The sequence below is a fragment of the Lithobates pipiens genome, unplaced genomic scaffold (genome assembly GCF_037356315.1).
Source record: "Lithobates pipiens isolate NorthernLeopardFrog02 unplaced genomic scaffold, aLitPip1_a1.2 Scaffold_8, whole genome shotgun sequence".
NCBI lineage: Eukaryota > Metazoa > Chordata > Amphibia > Anura > Ranidae > Lithobates > Lithobates pipiens.
In genome coordinates, this window is record NW_027507903.1 from 10,291,167 (window position 1) to 10,311,742 (window position 20,576).

The 20,576-nt window shown below is 45.5% G+C and overlaps 1 protein-coding gene across 1 annotated transcript in view; it reads right to left on the reverse strand.

Moving 5' to 3' along the window:
- LOC143962678 (ras-related protein Rab-11A) overlaps window positions 1-20,576 on the reverse strand; it is a 33,315-nt gene that overhangs the window by 10,848 nt on the left and 1,891 nt on the right. The window contains exons 2-3 of the mRNA XM_077472043.1: window positions 5,233-5,428; window positions 3,914-4,107 (exon numbers count right to left, since the gene is read on the reverse strand). Of these exons, the coding sequence (XP_077328169.1) occupies window positions 3,914-4,107; window positions 5,233-5,428 (390 nt within the window). The remainder of the gene's footprint in view (window positions 1-3,913; window positions 4,108-5,232; window positions 5,429-20,576) is intronic.

Consider the following 20,576-nt stretch of genomic DNA (forward strand, 5'->3'; position numbering starts at 1 on the left):
ATCCCTGTGTGTCCGTCCATCCCTGTGTGTCCGTCCATCCATCCCTGTGTGTGTGTGTGTCCATCCATCCATCCATCCCTGTGTGTGTGTGTCTCCATCCATCCATCCCTGTGTGTGTGTGTCTCCATCCATCCATCCATCCCTGTGTGTGTCTCCATCCGTGTGTGTGTGTGTGTGTATGTGTATGTGTATGTGTATGTGTATGTGTATGTGTATGTGTGTGTGTGTGTGTGTGTATGTGTATGTGTATGTGTGTGTGTGTGTGTGTGTGTGTGTGTGTGTGTGTGTGTGTGTGTGTGTGTGTGTGTGTCCAGCCTACCTTTGTCCCGAGCCTCCTAATAACCAGCAATTTGTTTCATGGAGTTGGGCTTTAAAGGGACTACAGATCCCTATTTGGGATGATCCTACTTTCTTTATGGTGTTATGATGCCCTATAGGGTGAGCCATAGTGCCGGTGAAGAATAATGAATCTTTATGTACACAGGGTTATGGAAGGCATTCGAGGGCACAATAAACACATGTAATCAGGGATTGTTCTGGCCAGAATTATCTGCTGATAAGAGCAAGCAGCCGCATTCTGTAGGCATATGAATTATTAATGTTCCTCTGAAACTCTCTGGCTTGTTCTGAAAAGATAATTTCTTTGTGAGCAAAGGACTGAAAAACACACAGCACACAAGGAAGGGGGGATTTACCTTGCCTCCTTGCCTCCGTCCCGTGCCGTGTCGTGCCTTGCCTTGCCTTGCCCCCGTCCCGTCCCGTCCCGTGCCCTCTTCGTCGGCGGCCATTGTAAAATTCAAAAGCTGCGCCGCCGCCTTCGCCTGTGATAGGCGGAACACTGAATTTCCCAGCAGCCTGTGTTCCGCCTATCACAGACGTCGTATCATCCTCGTCCGTAGTACGAGGATGATACGATGTCCGTGATAGGCGGAACACAGGCTGCTGGGAAATTCAGTGTTCCGCCTATCACAGGCGAAGGCGGAGCCGGAGGCGCGGCTTTTGAATAGAATGGCCGCTGTCTGTCTGCTCGACACGCTGTTCGAGCGGGCAGACAGCGATGACTCGAATATAAGCCGAGGGGGGCACTTTCAGCCTCAAAAAAGAGGCTGAAAATCTCGGCTTATACTCGAGTATATACGGTACGGCTATTTAACATATGAAGTGCTTGTTCAATTTAACCCCTTGCCCACTGGGCACTTTTACCCTTCTTCCTATGCCCAGGCCAATTTCTAGCGCTGTTACACTTTGAATGACAATTGCGCAGTCATGCAACATTGCGTACCCATATAAAACGTCAACTTTTTTGGTGGTATTTAATAACCACTGGGGTTTGAATTTTTTGCCAAAAAAAAAAAGGATGCAGTTTGTCAGAAAATGTTGTAAATAAGTACTTTTTCGCCTTCACTGATGTGCGCTGCGGTGCTGATGGGTACTGACAGGCTGCACTAATGAGGTGGGACTGATGAGGTGGCACTAATATGCAGTACTGATGAGTACCGAAAGGCAGCACTAATGGACATCGATAGGCAGGCACTGGTGTCAATTTGTACTGATTGGTGTCACTTGCTGGGCACTGTTGGTTCTGCACTGATAATCCTACTAAACCCTACTCTACATATTGGGGGGAGTGGGTACCTACTGCCGACTCAGTTTGCCGCTACAAACTGAGCCAGAAGTTCACTCCCCCCCCCCCCCCCCCCCCGCCACAGCCGGACCAGTCACAAAGTGCAGCAGGGAAACTGGTTGTGAAGGTGCAAGGCAAGATGGCGGCGCCAACACTCGATAGCCGTTGGAAAAAAAAAATAAAAAATCGTCTCGGGTGAGGACACTACTGGATTCCTGGACAGGTAAATGCCCTAATATTAAAAGGTCAGCAGCAACAGTATTTGTAGCTGCTGACTTTTTTTTCTGAAGGAGCCTGGAGCTCCTCTCCAACTATTCTGACAGCGATCTTATTTGGTCACATGATCTCCTCAGCGGCCAGCTTCAGTGAAGGAGGGATCCCCGACAACTGCTGCATTGCCCGGATGCGACATTACCCATTGGCTTACTACTGGGCATCTGTTAGCTGTCCATCCTCTAAGCTGATCACTGCCAATCAAAAAACAGACAGGCATAGTAAAACTAAAATAAAAAAAAAAAAAAAAAAAAACTTTAACCCTCATTTTGAATAGAGTAAGAGATGGCAAAAAAATAAAAAAATAAAAAAACTGATGGTTTATAACCATTTGTGTCCCATTTGGGATTATTCCCTTCACTTCCTGTCGCACAGCCAACACAGAAAGTGAGGAAATCCCCAATTTCCCAATCTGGTGACATTCCAAAATGTGAGAGTTTTTTTTTTTTTACTTTCACATTGAAAAACGGCAAACAAAAACAAACGGAGAAGGTGAATCTACCCAACGGGGACACAGACAGCAACAGGCGCTCTAATCCTTCACTATATCCAAAACTAAAAAATGTGCCTTTAGTTATACTTATTATTTACTTATACTATCTAAAATGACTGTAAATCCTTCTATGCATCAAGTGTCTGGCCTCAGGTGATGCACCAATTAAACAAATCCTCAGAAGTTGTACCCGCTTACCTGAAGTCTTCTCTACATCCCTTTAATGTGGTAGTAAAGCCCACTTTGTTATTTTTACTTACAGGTCAGCTTACAAGAAGGCTTACCTGTAGAAAAAAAATGAATATCTCCTAAACGTGCACAGTTTAGGATATTCACCCTGCATGCAGCCAGTGACATCACTGGTGCACGCGCTCTGAAGGTACAGCATACCTTCACCAGAGCCGGAATACAGGGCTCCCACGTATACTCACAAGTGACGTCATTGCAGCTTCGGCCAATCACACAGCTGGAGCGAGCGTACCCAGAAGACAGACAGGGAGAAGATGTCAGCCCTCTCAGTGGTGACCGCGCGCCGGCTTCATTCTAAAAGGTAAGTATTCCATCATTTTTTTTCCCCACTGGCCGAGGTTTACAACCACTTTAAAGTGGTTGTAAACCCTTACAGACTACTTTGACCAACAGGTAAGCCTTACCTGTAGGTCCAAGAAATATCTCCTAAACCTACACGGTTTAGGAGATATTTGCAAAAAAAAGACATGCGCCGCAGACAGCGGTGCGCAGGCTCACTGAGCATGCAGCTGCTAACGGCGATATGCTGTTAGTGGCGACTCCTGTGCGCGAGTGACGTCATCGAGGCTCCGGAGCCACGATACCCGGAAAGAAGATGGACACTCCATGGAAGAGGGGACGGGGTGACATAGCTGGCTCCTGTGTCAGGTAAGTGACACATAATGGGCTACTGTGCAATGCATAGTAACCCATTATGCTTTACCTTTGTAGGGAGACAAAGAGGAAGTAAACCCATCAGGGTTTACTTCCTCTTTAAAGTCCAGACTTTATAAAGCTTGTCAGAGCTTTCAGAAAGCAGGGGACATAGAGCTAGAGCTCCGAGTGGAGAGCTCCGAGAGCTGATAGGAGGGAAGGGACACTCCTACCTTCACACAGAAACAGAGCAGAGGGTGTCAATCACAGGCTGCGTGCTGGAGCTCCTCCCCTCTCACTTTCTCTTGGTGTCAGGAAAACTTGTGACTGATACAGAAAGCAGAGGAAGGAGGCAGCAGACAGACAAGTACACACTATAGAGGGTTATGCTTTGTTCATATTTCAAGTCTGAGCTTTACAACCACTTTAAAGTTCTCACAGCCAGGGGCATTGTTCATGTAGATTTTCAATGGCATATTTCAGAAGAACATAACATCTATTATTATAATTGAGTTATAACCGGATTTTAAACAATTCAATCCTTTATAAAAAGTGTAGGACTGTTGAATTCTAAACCCTGGCAAGGACACTAGTAAGCGTTTTAGCGACATTCAGATCAATGTATATAAATCTATAATAACCTGCAAATGCTCGGGCCTCATCAGTCGGCACTGCTCTCAGGTGGCGCAAGTCACTCTTGTTGCCCACCAGCATGATGACGATGTTGTTGTCCGCATGGTCCCTCAACTCTTTTAGCCACCTTTCCACATTCTCGTAGGTAAGATGCTTGGCGATATCATACACCAGCAGAGCACCTACAGCACCTCTGTAGTACCTGTAAGGAGAAGATACACTGAGTCAGCTCATAAAGGAGTGAATCTAACTGGCGCTTATATTTGCTTATGAAATAGACAGAACTGTGCAGAATTTTGCATTAACGCTCCACTCACACTTGTACGAATCCAAAGTAGCACTGACTTTGGAGTGCAACTTTGGATAGGTGCAACTTAGATTCAACTTTGGCTTTGACCAGCGATAATCGGCAACTATTGCACAACTGTTGCATTGTATAACATTCAGGTGCGACTCATGCAACTTTTGAGGGTTAACATTGAAGTCTATGGCCCTCAAGTTGCATGAAAGTCAGACCACAGTAGTGAATGAACTACTCTGAAGTTGCTGCAACTTTAAAATTTGCACATATGAATGGTTATCATTGGAAAACATGGGGAACGACTTGTCATGTGACATTTTGTGCCCAAGGCTGCATTCACACTTCAGCGTTTTTAATCACGGGCAGATTGGCCAAGGTTTGAAAGCGCCAATCTGTGAATAACAAATTTGCGCTTTGTTTGAGAGGCCATTCATTTGAATGACACCCAAAATCGGGGTGCAGGTCTAGCGCGATAAAAAACGTGCTGCAATCACGGCAACCCACATTGCGGTCCCAAAAAAAGTTCAGGAGCTACTTTTGAATGGCAAACTTCCCAGGATTTATTGCACGGCAGACCCACGCCGCGATTTTAGGTGTCATTCCAATGAATAGTATTTCAAATGCAAGTCCCGTGACTTATTCACATAGCGGCGCTTTCAAATCACAGCAAATCTGCTTGTGATTCAAAACACTGAAGTATGAATGCAGCCTAAAAGCTGGATACACGCTAGACAACTTTTGTTGTTTGATTTCCTTTAGATTTACCTTCAACTATGTAGCACAAGGGCCTGCCTGCCTGATTGCATACAAATTAGGTTTGACCCCATATTATATGGTTTTAGTAAATAGAACCCTAAAAAAAAGGAAAAAAAAAAATTTAAATCTAAAGAAAAATTGTATAGCGTGCATCCAGCTTAACACTGCAAAGTATATATAAAAAAAAAAAAAAAAAAAAGATTGGATAAATATGCACAATATCACCCCACGTTCTTCCCACCCTTTCAGCCCCACATCATGGTGACTCACGCGGAGGTGATTGCGCGATATCTCTCCTGTCCGGCTGTGTCCCAAATCTGAGCTTTGATTGTTTTACCGTCCACCTGGATGCTCCTTGTAGCAAATTCCACCCCAATGGTGCTTTTGCTCTCCAGGTTAAACTCGTTACGGGTAAAGCGAGAAAGGAGGTTACTTTTTCCAACTCCAGAATCACCGATCAGCACCACTGAAAAGAGAAAGAAAAAATAAATAAATAAAATGCCCTTATGTTTAGTAAATCACAATGAAACACACACACATCCATACAGGCAGCACTGCTACTATTAAAACATAAGGGAACCTTGATTATTATGTTGAAAATTATCAAGAGGCAAGAAAATAAATAGGCTCAGACAATCACATGACCACTGTGACTGGCTGTCAGTGGTCACATGATTGGGAGTGTTTGATGCGCTGCCATACACTGTACTGCACGGTTTTGTGTTGCATATACAACAAACATTACCACTATAATTATCCACTTGAGGACCAGGCCTATTCTGACACTCATCTCCTATATGTAAAAAATCAACATTTTCTTTGCTAGAAAATTAATTTATAATAAATATTATAAAATTATATATATATATTTTTTTTTAGCAGAGGCTCCTAGAGACTAAAATGTCAGTTGTTACAATTTTTTGTGTCACACGGTATTTGCATAGTGGTTTTTAAAACACTTTTTTTGGAAACAATACTTCAATCAATAAAAAAATAATGATATAATAATATCTCTCTCTATAATATTATATATCTCTAGGTCATTGCCTACTGCGGTCACAAGAGATGTTTACATTTCTTGTGACAGTGATTAAAAAAAAATAAACGTAAGGAAACCATGAAAATAAAAATTATAATATATAGAGATTATATATATATATATATATATATATATATATATATATATATATATATATATATATATATATATAGAGATAGATATGATATATATATATATATATATATATATATATATATATATATATATATATATATATAGATATATATATAGATAGATATATATATCTCTATGTATGTGCGTATGTATGTGTGTATGTATGATATAGATGGATAGATATATAATGTGTGTGTGTATATATCTATATCATGTGAAAGAGGCCTTACTCTAAAATACTTTTAAAGGGCAGAGGAGACACCTGGGGGGAGTCTAATAGACCTCAGATCTCTCCATAAAGAGTACCTGTCACTGCCTATTAGGGCAACCAGGGATAGTTACATTCCTTGCAACAGCAATAAAAGTGGCAAAAAAACAAACAAACTAAAAACTAAATAAAGAGTGTAAAAATGAAAAAAAAAAAAAAAAAAAAAAAAAAACACACAATTCAAGTGCCCCCACCCCCTCACGCAAAAGCGAACAAACCCATTGGTCCTGCACGCATACATAAATGGCGAGCGCTCCACAGCTGTGATGCATCGCTGCGAATGTCAAGACAAGGGGTAATAATTCTAGTGCCACACCTCCCTGTGTAACTCTAAGCCAGGGATATGCAATTTGTGGACCTCCAGCTGTTGCAGAACTACAAGTCCCATGAGGCATTGCAAGACTGACAGCCACAAGTATGCCATCCAGATGCAGAGGCATGATGGGACTTGTAGTTTTGCAACAGCTGGAGGTTCGCTAATTGCATATCCCTGCTCTAAACAGTTTTTTCGCCCCATATGTGACTTGTACCTTTTTGTCTCTCTAACTTCCCACCCTACTCCTGTTATTCGAGAACCCTTACCAATAGTTGAACCTTACTAATTTCAAATACCACCAGCATCTGCTCCTGATCCGTGGAGAGTTCCACGAAACGTATCGACCCATTCTGATGCTTTTATGATATAGAGTATATGGGATTATTTCATCATTTTTACCTTGTTTTATTATATTGTATTATGCTGTAGCAATCATGATTTCTTATATAGCTATTGTGTGATATATGGATCAATGTGACTTTTTACAATGTTACTACCATTTAACTGCTTGCCGACTGCTTCACACACATATACTGCAGCAGAATCCTGTACCTGTACGTTGCCCCTTTAAGAAGCGGCTTGCGGGCACCACGAGTTCCGTGAGTGTGAACGCGGGTCGTGTGGACTCCATGTCTGCGGGGATACCCGCGATCGTGTCACGGAGAGGAAGAATGGGGAAATGCTAATGTAAACAAGCATCTCCCCGTTCTGCCTACCGACACTGATCACAGCTCCCTGTAATCAGTAGCGGCAATCAGTGTCGTGTCACACATAGCCCCCTCCCCCCCACAGTTAGAATCACTCGCTAGGACACACTTAACCCCTACAGCACCATCTAGTGGTTAACCCCTTCAATGCCAGTCACTTACATAGGAATCAATGCATTTTCAATTGCACTGATCGCTGAATGGACCCAAAATTGCGCCAAAAAGCGTCCAATCTGTCCGCCATAATGTCATAGTCACGATAAAAAAAAAAAAAAAAAAATGTTTTTGAAAAACCGCTGATCGCCGCCGTCACTAGTAAAAAAAAAAAAAAAAATTTTTTAAATGATAAAAATGTCATAAAATTATCCACTATTTTGTAGACGCTAACTTTTGTGCAAACCAATCAAAAATATGTAGAAGAATACGTATCGGCCTAAACTGAGGAAAAAAAGTTGTTTTTTTTTTTATATATTTTTGGGGATATTTATTATAGCAAAAAAGTAAAAAATAATGTTTTTTTTTTTTAAATCGCTGCTTTGTTTTGTTTATAGCGCAAAAAAAAAAACGTAAGGTGATCAAAAACCACCAAAAGAAAGCTCTATTTGTGGGGGGGGGGGGGGGGAGAAAGACGTCAATTTTGTTTGCGTGCAACGTCGCACGACTGCGCAATTGTCAGTTAAAGTGACGCAGTGCCGAATCGCAAAAAGTGTTCTGGTCTTTGGCCAACCAAATGGTCTGGGGCTGAAGTGGTTAATATTATGCTTTAAGCTAAAAATGTTATATATGAAATAAAATGTGATTTCTATGCATAGATTGCCCCGTGTTGCTGTGACATTGAGATCCAGTATGTAAAGTCACAATTTACAATTTTTTGGGTCAGACACCCATTGTCCACTATCACTTTCCAGTATCACGTTTCCTATAAAGTCCCAACCTTTCTTTCAGTCATATTACAGTGCTTGTAAACCCCTTGTAATCCTAGATTAAGGCTTACCTGTAGGTGCAAGAAATATCTCCCAGACCTAAAAGATTTAGGAGATATTTGCAAAAATGGCGGCACCGATGTCTATGGCGCATTCGCCGTAGACATCAGACGCACTGAGCGTTCCATTTCTAACGGCGATCATGCCATTAGGGGCGGCGGAAACAACGCGCATGCGTGGGAGTGGTGTCATCGTGGCTCCGGCCAGTCACAGCGCCGCAGCTGCAATACTCGGAAGTCACTCCCGGATAGATGGCGGCGTTGGAGGAGGCGGCGTACAAGGGCCGATGCGGAGGCTTCGATCTCAGGTAATTCATAATGAGCTAGTATGCTATGCGTACTAGCTCATTATGCCTTTGTCTTGCAGGGTGTATTCCCCCCAAGGCTTTACTTCCTCCAACTCTAAACTGGTAACCAAAGGCTTTTAAAGCTTCACCTATGGAGGATTTTTTAACCACTTGCCGACCAGCGTACGCCGATGTAAGTCGACAGAATGGCACGGGCAGGCAAATGGGCGTACATCGGGACATCGTACATCGGGAGCGCGCCGCTGGCGGCTCGCTCCCGCGCTGGTCAGGACCCCCGTGAGTCCGGTCGCGGGACCCGCAGACTCGATCGCCGCGGGCATACCCGCGATCATCTCACGGAGCGGCCAAATGAAGAAATGCCGTTGTAAACAGCATTTCTCCATTCTGCCTAGCAACTGGTGACGCTGATCTCTGCTCCATGTGATTGGAGCAGAGATCAGTGTTCACTAAATGAAAGCCCAGCCCCCCCACAGTTAGTAACACACCCCTAGGAACACTTAACCCCTACACTGCCACCCACTGGTTAACCCTTTCACTGCCAGTGTCATTTACACAGGAATCACTGCATTTATATAGCAGTGATTATTGTATAAATGACAATGGTCCCAAAAATGTGTCAAAAATGTCCGATGTGTCCCCCACAATGTCGCAGTCACAATAAAAATCGCTGATCGCCATTACTAGTAAAAAAAAAAAAAAAAAAATTAATAAAAATGCTATAAAACTATCCCTATTTTGTAAACGCTATAACTTTTGCGCAAACCAATCAATAATCGCTTATTGCGATTTTTTTTTACCAAAAATATGTAGAAGAATACGTATCGGCCTAAACTGAGGGAAAAAAAAATGTTTTTTTTATATATTTATTATAACAAAAAGTAAAAAATAATGCGTTTTTTTCAAAATTGTCGCTCTATTTTTGTTTATAGCGCAAAAAATAAAAACCGCAGGGGTGATCAAATACCACCAAAAGAAAGCTCTATTTGTGGGGAAAAAAAAAAAAAAGGACGTCAATTTTGTTTGGGAGCCACATCGCACGACCGCGCAATTGTCAGTTAAAGCTACGCAGTGCCGAATCGCAAAAAGTGGTCTGGTCTTTGACCAGCAAAATGGTCCCGCGTCTGAAAGTGGTTAAAATACAGAGCGTTCAGAAATTGAAAGCGTGACTTGAGGCATCTCTTTAGACGGCGTAACATCTTTTACCGCCAAAAAATTGGGGGAATTTATGGCGTTTTTGTGCATTATTCTTTACATATTTGATCAAACGACATCACTAAAGTCTGGGTTCCTGGGCGGAGCTCAGGGTTCATTTTCACTTCACCGTTATTTTAAGCAATGCTACTCAAAGTTCAAGAATAAATGCCATTATGTCATTCAATGTTACACAAAAGTAAAAAAAAAAAAAAAAAAAAAAACACACCATTGTTGAAAAACAGAATTAGAATGGGCTGAGCGTACAGCTGCAGTTTACTGTAATCCTTCACCTGGGTGCACCAGTCTGACAGGTCTACCTACCCCCCACACCACAGTTTCCTCATCATTTACAGGGGGTGACAGCTGACGGAAGCCAGACACAGCCTACTTGAATGGACAATTTATTTCAAAGAGAATGAGTAAGAAAAAGGTTGGGCAAGCTCATTCAAAATGTGTTTAACCCGTTACTGACCACCGGCCTATTAATTTAACTCCTTCAGCCCTGGAAGGATTTGCCCCCTTGATGATCAGGCCATTTTTTTTTTTTTTGCGTCGCAAAATACAGCACTTAACCGACAATTGCACGGTCATGCAACGATGTACACAAAAAGAGTCTTCCCCTCCCCCAAATAGAGCTCTCTTTTAGTGGTGGTATTTGATCGCCTCTGCAGTTTATTTTTTGCGCAACACAGACCGACGATGTAAAATAAATAAATAAAAAAAATCTTACATTTCTGCTTAAAAAATACATACATGCCCAATAAATATTTTTTTCAAAAAATTGAATTTCTTAATTTAAAGGGGTTGTAAAGGTAAATGTTTTTTTCACCTTATTGCATTCTATGCATTAAGGTGAAAAAACATCTGACAGTGCCCCCCCCCCCCCCCCGTTTTACTTACCTCACCCCTCGAAAGTCCCGCGCTCGTCCCCCGACGTCCTTTCCACCGTTCAGCCTGGCCGCTGATTGGCTGGAGTGGATGGAAAGCAGCGCAGCCATTGGCTCGCGCTGCTGTCAATCACATCCACTGACGCAGAGCGCCGGGGCCGTGTGATACAGCGAGCGGCTATAGCCGCCGGCTGTATCACGGGAGCGCGCCCGCAGATGCTTCTCACCATGCGAGGGAGCTCGCATGAACGTGAGAAGCACCTGCGGGAGGAAGCAGAGACAGCCGCCAAGGGACCCCAGAAGAGCAGGTTAGGGGCCACTCTGTGCAAAACGAGCTGCACAGTGGAGGTAAGTATAACATGTTTGATATTTTAAATAAAAAAAATTCACTTTACAATCCCTTTAAGCCGATTTGTATTCAGCTTTTTTTTTTCTTACCAAAAAGAAAACCTCACTAGGCGCATATTGATTGATTTGCACATAAGTTATAGTGCAACAACGGCGAACCTTGGCACCCCTGATGTATTGGAACTACATTTCCCATGATGCTCATCCACTGTGCAGTGTAGTTGGGCATCATGGGAAATTTAGTTCTACAACATCTGGGGTGTCAAGGTTCACCACTGTTATAATGTATACAAAATAGGGGATAGATTTGTGGCATTTTTATTGTTCATTTTATTTTTACTAGTAATAAGCGACTTTTTAGCAGGACTGCGACATCGCGGCGGACAGATTGGACACCTGACACTTTTTTGGGAACCAGCGACATTACAATGATCAGTGCTAAAAATATGTACCGACATTGTACTAATGACAGGGGCAGAAAAGGGAGGGTTAACATCATGGGCGCTCAAGGGGTTAAATGTGTTCTAAGGCTAGGTTTCCACTAGTGTGACTTTTCATGCGACTTGGGACTGAAAAGTCGCATGACAAGTATCCCATGATTTCCAATGAGTACCGTTCATGTCTGTGCGACTACAAGTCACAGTGACTTCAGAGTAGTCCCTGCACTACTTTGGTCCCACTTTGATGCGACTTGAGGTCCATAGACCTCAAGAATACACAGGCATTGCTCAATATCGCAGCAATATCACGCAACTTTAGGGGGGGGGGTTTCAATAGTGGAAACAGAGCCTTACTGTATGGGGGATGGGCTGCCTGGGATAACACACAGATCCGTCTTCCTGAACAGCAAAAAGACAGGATCTGTGTGTCATCCCGTGACAGAACGGAGATCTGCCTGGTTTACTATGGCAGATCCCTGTTCTGTCACTGCGTGGGAACGATCGTGGGGGCGGCCATCGAGTCCACCGAACCCTCTGATTAGCGCCCCTGCTGGCCAATGGGCGCGCTCGCCCCCACAGATTGCTCAGTACGAGCCCGACGTACACCTACAGCGATTTGCACTACTGTGTCAACCTGCCGCTATATAACTTGCGGGGAGGTTGGTCGGCAAGTGGTTAAAAATGTCCCAGAACAGCCGCTATGATCGTTCTTATGGTGCAGGGAATCGCCGGCTGAAAATGCCAATATCTGAATGAGGTCTGTAGCCTCAGGCATCATTCAAATATACCCCCGGAAAGTCAAGGACGTACCTTGGGCGCCAAGTGGTTAAAGTGTGTGTACACCCACTTTTACCTACAGATAAGTCTACATTAAGGCCCCTTTCACACCGACGATCCGTTCAGGCCCGCCTGTCAGTTTTTCAGGTGGACCTGAACGGATGCTCCATAGAGCGTCGGATGTCAGCGGTGACAAGTCCGCTGACATCCGACCCGCTCCGATCCCAAAAAGTGTGACGGAGGGAAAAAGCTATTTTTCCATCCGTCATCGGATCGGGTGACAATGGACACTGCGGTCCGTCGTCATCCGATCTCCCATAGGGGAGAGCGGCGCTGTGACAGGTCCGTCCCTGCGCAGTGTGCAGAGACGGACCTGTCATCTCCCTGCTCAGCGGGGATCGACGGAGTGATCCCCGCTGAGCAAACGGATATCCACGGGGCGGATCAGCACTGATCCGCCCCGTGTGAAAGGACCCTAAACCTGAAATATCTCCTAAACCTCCACTGACTACGGCACATGCACACTTTAGAAAGGGCACATCGTGCCGTTTCTAATAGGGCTCAAGCCGTGACTGGCGGCTCCCTCATGACATGCGCAGGAGTGACAACACGCAACGCCGACACTTGCCGCTAGTGGGCACAGCGGTGACATCACAGGCTTCATTTTCAGTAAAAGTGACACATAGTGGGCTACTGTGTGATGCATAGTAGCCTATTATGCTTTACCTATGCAGGGAAATAAAGAGGAAGTAAAACCCACCAGGGTTTACTTCCTCTTTAAGAGCCTATTGACACGCAAGGTTAAAAGAAAGAACCTTCCTTAACAGAGTGATATTCAGTCGAATGTGTCGGCTGCAGACAAGGATGTGAAACAGGAAGTGGTATTAAACCCAAAACCAAAAAAGGTCATATTGCAGCTTACCAAATAAATGTGGTGACTTTTTTCCCCCCATTTGTTTATTTTCTTTTTTAAAGGCTTTCTCCCCCTCTGTTCTCACCTGGCGATTTGGCCAGTAAGACACCAACTTTGGATAGTTTTGTACAAACTTTATTTGAAGTGCACAAAAACACACACTTCATTTATGGCAATGCGCAACAGTGCGCTGCGTTGCTGTATATTGGCGTGCAATTAAGTGCTGTGCACTGCGATAAAATGAAGCACGTCTGCATTTTTAGCCTAAGGTTGTAGTTTAGGTATGACATTTACAGCAGAACCAAAAATGTAATACTTACCTCTGTTTGAATGGTTTCCCCGACACTCGCAAAGTCCCTTGGCTGGCACCCGCATCTTTTCTCAAGGCTTCTTTCAGGTGAAGGTCTTTGGCTGTCTTGATTGGTTGGCATGGCCTTTACTTCTTGAGCGGGATTCCTGACCAGCAGCTGGGCTCAGCCTCTCAGCTGGCCGCTGGGAGCCTGAGCCAGCCACCCCTGCCCCCCTCCACAACCCGGTGCTCCTGTAAGTGCTGGAGGGCCAGACCAGAGAGCTGGTGACACACAGTCATTGGCTCTTCTCACTGAAGACCGAGAATGGCGTGAACAGCGTTTTTTGATCGCTTTGTTCTCGTTGTTGTAGGAGACATGGGACCAAAGCTTCACCCACCTAGGGGAGTATGCAAGTTTGATCTTTTTTTATTCCAAATATCTTTTTTTAAAGACTGAGTAGAGTTGCAGCCATAGGGTACTATTCTGGGGTCCCCCACCGGTGCTCCTGGCACCTTCCCTCCTGGCCACATAGCAAGCAGCTTGCTATGGGGGCACCTGAGCAAGCTTTCCCCCCCCGAGCCGATGTTCTGTGTGTCCATAGACATAGCCTGGCCCAGCTCTGCCCTCACTCTCTCCTCATTGGCTCACTGGCTGTGACTGACAGTAGCGGGAGCTAAGGGCTCCCGTTGCTGTCTTAGCCAATGAGGAAGAGACTCCTGAGAGATGCTGCACATCGCTGGATCGGGCTCCGGTAAGTATTATGGGGGGTGGCTCACTCCCAAACAACTGTTCTGTGTCCACGTAAACAGAGCCATGACTCTTCTCATTGGCCCACTGGCTGCGATTGCCATTAAAGGTTGTAAACCCTTGCGGTTTTTCACAATGTATTCAGGTGAAAAACCTCTTTTAGTGCACCAGCCCCCCCCCCCCCCCCTTTTACTTATCTGAGCCCGATCGTTCCTGCGCTGGGGAAAAGCACACTGGCTCCAGCTGGGATCTCGGGTCCTGATTGGAGAGATTGACACAGCAGAGACATTGGCTATGCTGCTATCAATTAAATCCAATGAAGACTCCCACAGGAGTCTATGCTGTTTCCTGTCCCGGCGCGCTGTCTGCTGGGACGCTGCACGACTCGTGCATGCGCAGTAGGGAACCGGGAAGTGAAGCCGCAATGCTTCACTTCCCGATTCCCTCACCTAGAATGCCAGCAGCAGCCGAGAGCCGATCGATCTCGGCTGCCAACATCGCTGGACCCTGGGGCAGGCGAGTGTCCATTTATTAAAAGTCAGCAGCTGTACTATTTATAGCTGCTTGCTTTTAATATTTTTGTGGGTGGAATCCTTCTTTAACCGCTTGAGATCCCCGCTATAGCCGAATGATGACTACAGTGCGGACCTCCTTTATCGGGAGAACGTCTATTGACGTCGTCCCGTGCACGAGCGGCCTGCGCGCCCCCTGAGGGGTGCGCAGCGATCAGCGAGTCTATGAGACTCGTCTGATCACAGATCGGAGCAAGGGGTCGATTACGACCCCTTACCAAGTGATCAACTGTCAGCCAACGACAGCTGATTATGTGATCACAACAGCCGATAATCGACTATTTTTCCTCCTCGCGCTGACAGCGTGAGAAAAGAAAAAAAAGCCGATCACCGGCGGCCGTGAGAGGGACTTCAGTCCCGCTCACGGCCAAGTCATTAGTGCCCACCTGCCCCCTAAATAAAGTAAGTGCCACCCAGCAGTGCCCACAATCTGCCTCAACAACAGTGCTGCACCTCATATCTGTGCCCATATCCAGTGTCATCTACCAGTACCCATCAGAGCCACCCATCTGTGCCGCCTTATCTGTGCCCACCAGTGCCGCCTTATCTGTGCCCACCAGTGCCGCCTTATCTGTGCCCACCAGTGCCGCCCACCAGTGCCGCCCACCAGTGCATTTCAATGAAGGAGAAAAATTACCTGTTTGCAAAATTTTATAACTATTAAACATGATTTTTATTTTTATTTTGCATCTTTTTGTGTTTAGCAAAAAAACAAAAAAAAAAACTCCCAGCTGTAATTAAATACCACCAAAAAAAAGCTCTATTTGTGGGAAAAAAATGATAAAAATTTAATTTGGGTACAGTGTTGTATGACCGCGCAATTGTCATTCAGGCTGGGTTCACACTGCTGCGGGGGGGAGATCCGGATGTGATTCGCACCCGCACTGCAGTGCAAATCACATCCGATCTCCCTAGCGATGCGAGTTTAGCCATACAGATAGTATGGCTGAATTCGCATCGCTCCCGCAGCAAACTCGCACGGGACCCTTTTTTTGGTCCGCAACAGAATCGGATCGCATGGGGGTTCACACCATGCGATCCGATACCTGTGCGAGTCGGCAGATCGCACTGCGATATGCGGACGGATCTGGGGGTGTCATTAACATATCATTGACACTCCCAGCCGTCCGCATAGGGCAGTGTGAACTGCCAGCGGGAGTAATGCGATGCGGGAAAACGCTGCGGATTCGCGGCGTTCCCGCATCGCGGTGGTGTGAACCCGGCCTCAAAGTGCATCAGCGCAGAAAGCTGAAAATTGGTCTGGGCATGAGGGGGGTTTAAGTGGCCAGTAAGCAAGTGGTTAAGGAACGTGTACATATCCTTTGAGAGTCAAGACTCTTGTGCACATCACTTGATCACGATGGGGCTCAGAGGAGTATTGGATGGGCTGCCGCCCATAGGATTTTTTTTTTTTTCACCTACATGCACACATTACACAAAAGTAAAAAAAATAAAAATAAATATAAAAACACCCCTTGAGCCTTTACAGCCATTTTCACTGCAAAATGACTGACTGGGTCACTTTAAGTCTTCCAAAAGTCCACAAATATAAGAGATAAGCAGCTCTGCATATTTTAGGCTATCAGTGTAGCTTTGGTCTGGAATTTTCATTCCAACAGCCCTCCCCCTGCAAATCAGTTAGTAAAGAACTACAACCCATATAGGTGAGCAATCTTGCACAGCGAACGAATATTGTTCTCTGTACAGAGGACAGATTAAAGGTCAGAGACACAAACACAGCTACAATTACACTATGGCCTGGCCAGGGAAGAACAAAGACTGAGCAGACATCAGAAGCTCAGGCAGGCCGGGACAAGCAGGTGAAGACATTCTACTTATGTGAACAAATGTGGCCCTCGGGGTGGGGGGGGGGGGGGTGGGGTCACCATATATTGCCCACTTTTCATAAAGTGCAATAAAAGAAGTTATCCTGCCGAGAGGGAGACATTCCAGCCACAGACGGGGAGGATGTGACGTTTGGAGAGCACAGAGGAGATTAGTGAGGTGTGCCGTGATCACCAGACATGGAGAAGTTTAGAGAAGTGAGCCCTCATTCCACTGACAGAACATTCCAAGTTTTAAAGAGGAAATCCTGCATTGTGAAGGCTGGAGCACCTTTTTTTCCTTTCTATAACAATCTTTGTACTTGCTGTAGGTCATTAGGTCTCGCGGTCGGGTGCCAAGAAGGGTGACGCAATGCCGCTGTGTAATCGGGGACTTAGGTGATTTCAGGGCGTGTTGTGTGAATCACTGAAGTCACAATGAGATGACACCCACACGTGAAAAGAAAAAAAAATAAGAAAAAGCTGCAGGGCGGCTACTGGGAGCCTTGGGCTCACCCCAAGTATAAAGGAAACAGGTTGCATGCAAATACAGTCACATTATACATGTCGGCATACCATAAAATATGTCATAGGTTATATAGCAGAAATACAAACGCGTTTTGTCACGTCATGTTGGTGTGGCTTTGGCAGTTCATGTCCTGACAAGCATAGCAATGCTGAAATGTAACCAGGAACAATGGTAAAGCACAAAGATGAAATGCCGGTTATCAAGACAAGCTTCCAGGAGAACTCATTCTCTTTACTCAATGCCAGTACGAAGCTGAACACTCCCTACAAATACCGGTATCTGCATGTAGATAAAAATAAATGGATCCTTCCCTACTAAACCAGCTGGTCCCTTTGAACTCTTCACAAATCTACAATTACAACCCCGACGGTCCTTCCTTACTGGAGATTATTCTACAAGTTTTGCTCTAAGTCGCGGGTGCTTCACCTGTGGCCCTCCAGCTGTTGCAGAACTACAAATCCCACAAGGCATTGCCAGGTTGACTGTTACAAGCATGACCCCCCAAAGACAGAGGCATGATAAGACATGAAACAGCTAGAGGGCCACAGGCTGAGCACCCATAATCTAGGTCAGGGGTCTCCAAACTGCGGCCCATGGGCCAGATGTGGCCCTTTGCTAGCCTGTATTCAGCCCTTGGGGCACAATGCCTCCCACTGACACCAACAATGGGGCACGATAGCTTCCACCGATACCAATGATGGAATACTATTCCTCCTACTAATAGGGGGAATACTCGTCCTCTTGACCACCAACCCCGAGGCCATATTTATTCTCAATGATGCCGGGCCCGTGACATTTTCTGCCCCTGCTGGCCACAATCCGGCCCTCCTAAAGTCTGAAAAACAATAAAGTGGCCCTTTGTTTGAAAAAGTTTGGAGACCCATGATCTAAGTCAGCGATGGAGAACCTTGGCACCCCAGATGTTCTGGAACTACATTTCCCATGATGCTCAACTACTCTGCAGAAATGTAGTTCCAAAACATCTGAAGGTGCCAAGGTTCACCATCACTGACCTGGGTCATGTGCCAATGCACGAGCACAGACGCATGTTCTTATGTAGGTGTTTCACAAGCCAGTCAGCTGAATAGACTGATCAATGAAACTAGGAAGTCTCACACAAATGAGGTTGGATCACTTCTAAGGACCTGGCCTTTTCTGGCACTTTTTGTTTACAAGCAAATCTGTAATTGTTTGCTAGAAAATTACTTACAACCCCCCAGACACACACACACACACACACACACACACACACACACACATATACAAAGGCATACCCCACTTTTAAAGCGGGAGTCCACCGGGACTCCGCGTTTTTTTTTTTTTTTTTTAAAAGCCAGCAGCTACAAATACTGCAGCTGCTGACTTTTAAATAGTGACACTTACCTGTCCAGCGCGCCCGCGATGTCGGCACCCGAAGCCGATCGCTCGCTCGTCTGGTGGGTCCTGCCGCCGCCATCTTGGGTATGGGAATCAGGAAATGGAGCCTTTCGGCTTCATTTCCCGGTTCCCTACTGCGCATGCGCGAGCCGCGCGGCGCAATCCGGACGGTCCCCGCTGCCTCTGGGAGCTGTGTGTTTCCCAGCAGGCAGCGGGGCACTTGAAGGGGGCGGGCGCTTGTGGAAAGGGGCGTAACGTACGCCCCTTTCCGCAGAGAGCTAGCCCGGAAGTGGGTGCAGTTACCTGGATTATCCAGGTAACTGCACCCCCCTCCCCCCTGAAAGGTGCCGATTGTGGCGCCGGAGGGGGGGGGGGGGGGGATTCCGATGAGCAGAGGTCCATTTTAGGGTGGACCTCCGCTTTAAGTACACAATGGGATTTACTAAAGCTGAAAAGTGCAAAAAATCAGGGTCAATTCTGTATAGAAACCAATGAGCTTCCAGGTTTTATTACAGAAGCTTAAAGCGGGGTTCCACTCTAAAGTGGAACTTCCGCTGATCGGAACCCTCCCCCCCTCCGGTGTCACAATTGGCACCTTTCAGGGGGGAGGGGGGTGGAGATACCTGTCAAAGACAGGTATTTACACCCACTTCCGGGCATAGACTCCCGTGGGAGTCTACGCCATTTCCTGTCCTGCCGTGCTGTCTGCTGGGACACACACGGGTCTCAGAGACAGCGCGGACAATTCCTATTGCGCTGCGCGACTCGCGCAGTAGGGAACCGGGAAGTGAAGCCGATTCGCTTCACTTCCTGATTCCCTCACCTAGAATGGTGGCGGCAGCAGCCGAGCGATCGATCTCGGCATCGCTGGAACCTGGGACAGGCGAGTGTCCATTTATTAAAAGTCAGCAGCTGTAGTATTTATAGCTGCTGGCATTTAATATTTTTTTGTAGGTGGAATCCCTCTTTAAGGGAACAAGCTGGGGTTAGAAGCTCATTGGATTCTATGCAGAAGTGAGCCTGATTTTGCACTTTTAAGCTTTAGTAAATAAACCCCATTGTGCACTTAAAAGTGGGGTACGCATATCTCAGAGAGAGAGCGAGATCGGAGACCCTAGAGAATCGCACAGCGATCGTTGCAATTTGTGCAGCAGTTTTTTTTTTAAACGCAATTTTTTGTTTAGAAAAAATACATTTAAAAATGCACAAAAACAGAATATATAACCCAAGGCTTTGGTAAGTTATAAAAAATGTTACGCCGAGTACATCGATACTCAAGATGTCACGCTTTGAAATTGGGTACGCTCATGGAATGGTGACAAACTTATAAATCTTTGTGGGCGACACTTTAACTTGTTTTACAGGCTACATGTCTAGAGTCACAGAGAAGGTCTAGGGCTAGAATTGTTGGTCTCACTAAGGCTCAACGGCGATACTTCACACGTGTGGTGCGAACACAGTTTACATATGTGTGTGCAACTTAAGTATGCTTCTGCGTGAGAGCTCGGAGGGATGGGGATGATTTGCTTTTTTTTTAATTATTATTATTATTATTACACACACTGCCTTTAATTTTATTACTACTTTCATTCCCATTACAAGGAATGTAAAAATATCGGGTGAGAGGTCCTCTTTGTGAAGACATCTGGAGTCTATAAAACCTCAAATTTCTACTTTACCTTTAAAAGCAAAGGAAAAAAAAAAGTTTGATCTTTTACTTATGCGTTTGTTTCTGCGTATTCATTTTTTTCTTATTCTAAGGGCCGGTTCACACTGCAGGCGATGCGAGGCGACACCGACTTGCCTCGCCGCGACCTGCCGCGACCTCAGCAGCAACTTGCAGATGACTTCTGTATAGAAGTCAATGCAAGTCGCCCCGAGGTCGCCCGAAAGTAGTACAGGAACCTTTTCTCTGAGTGGGAGCGACTCGAGTCGCTCCTCTCAGAACGGTTCCATTGTACA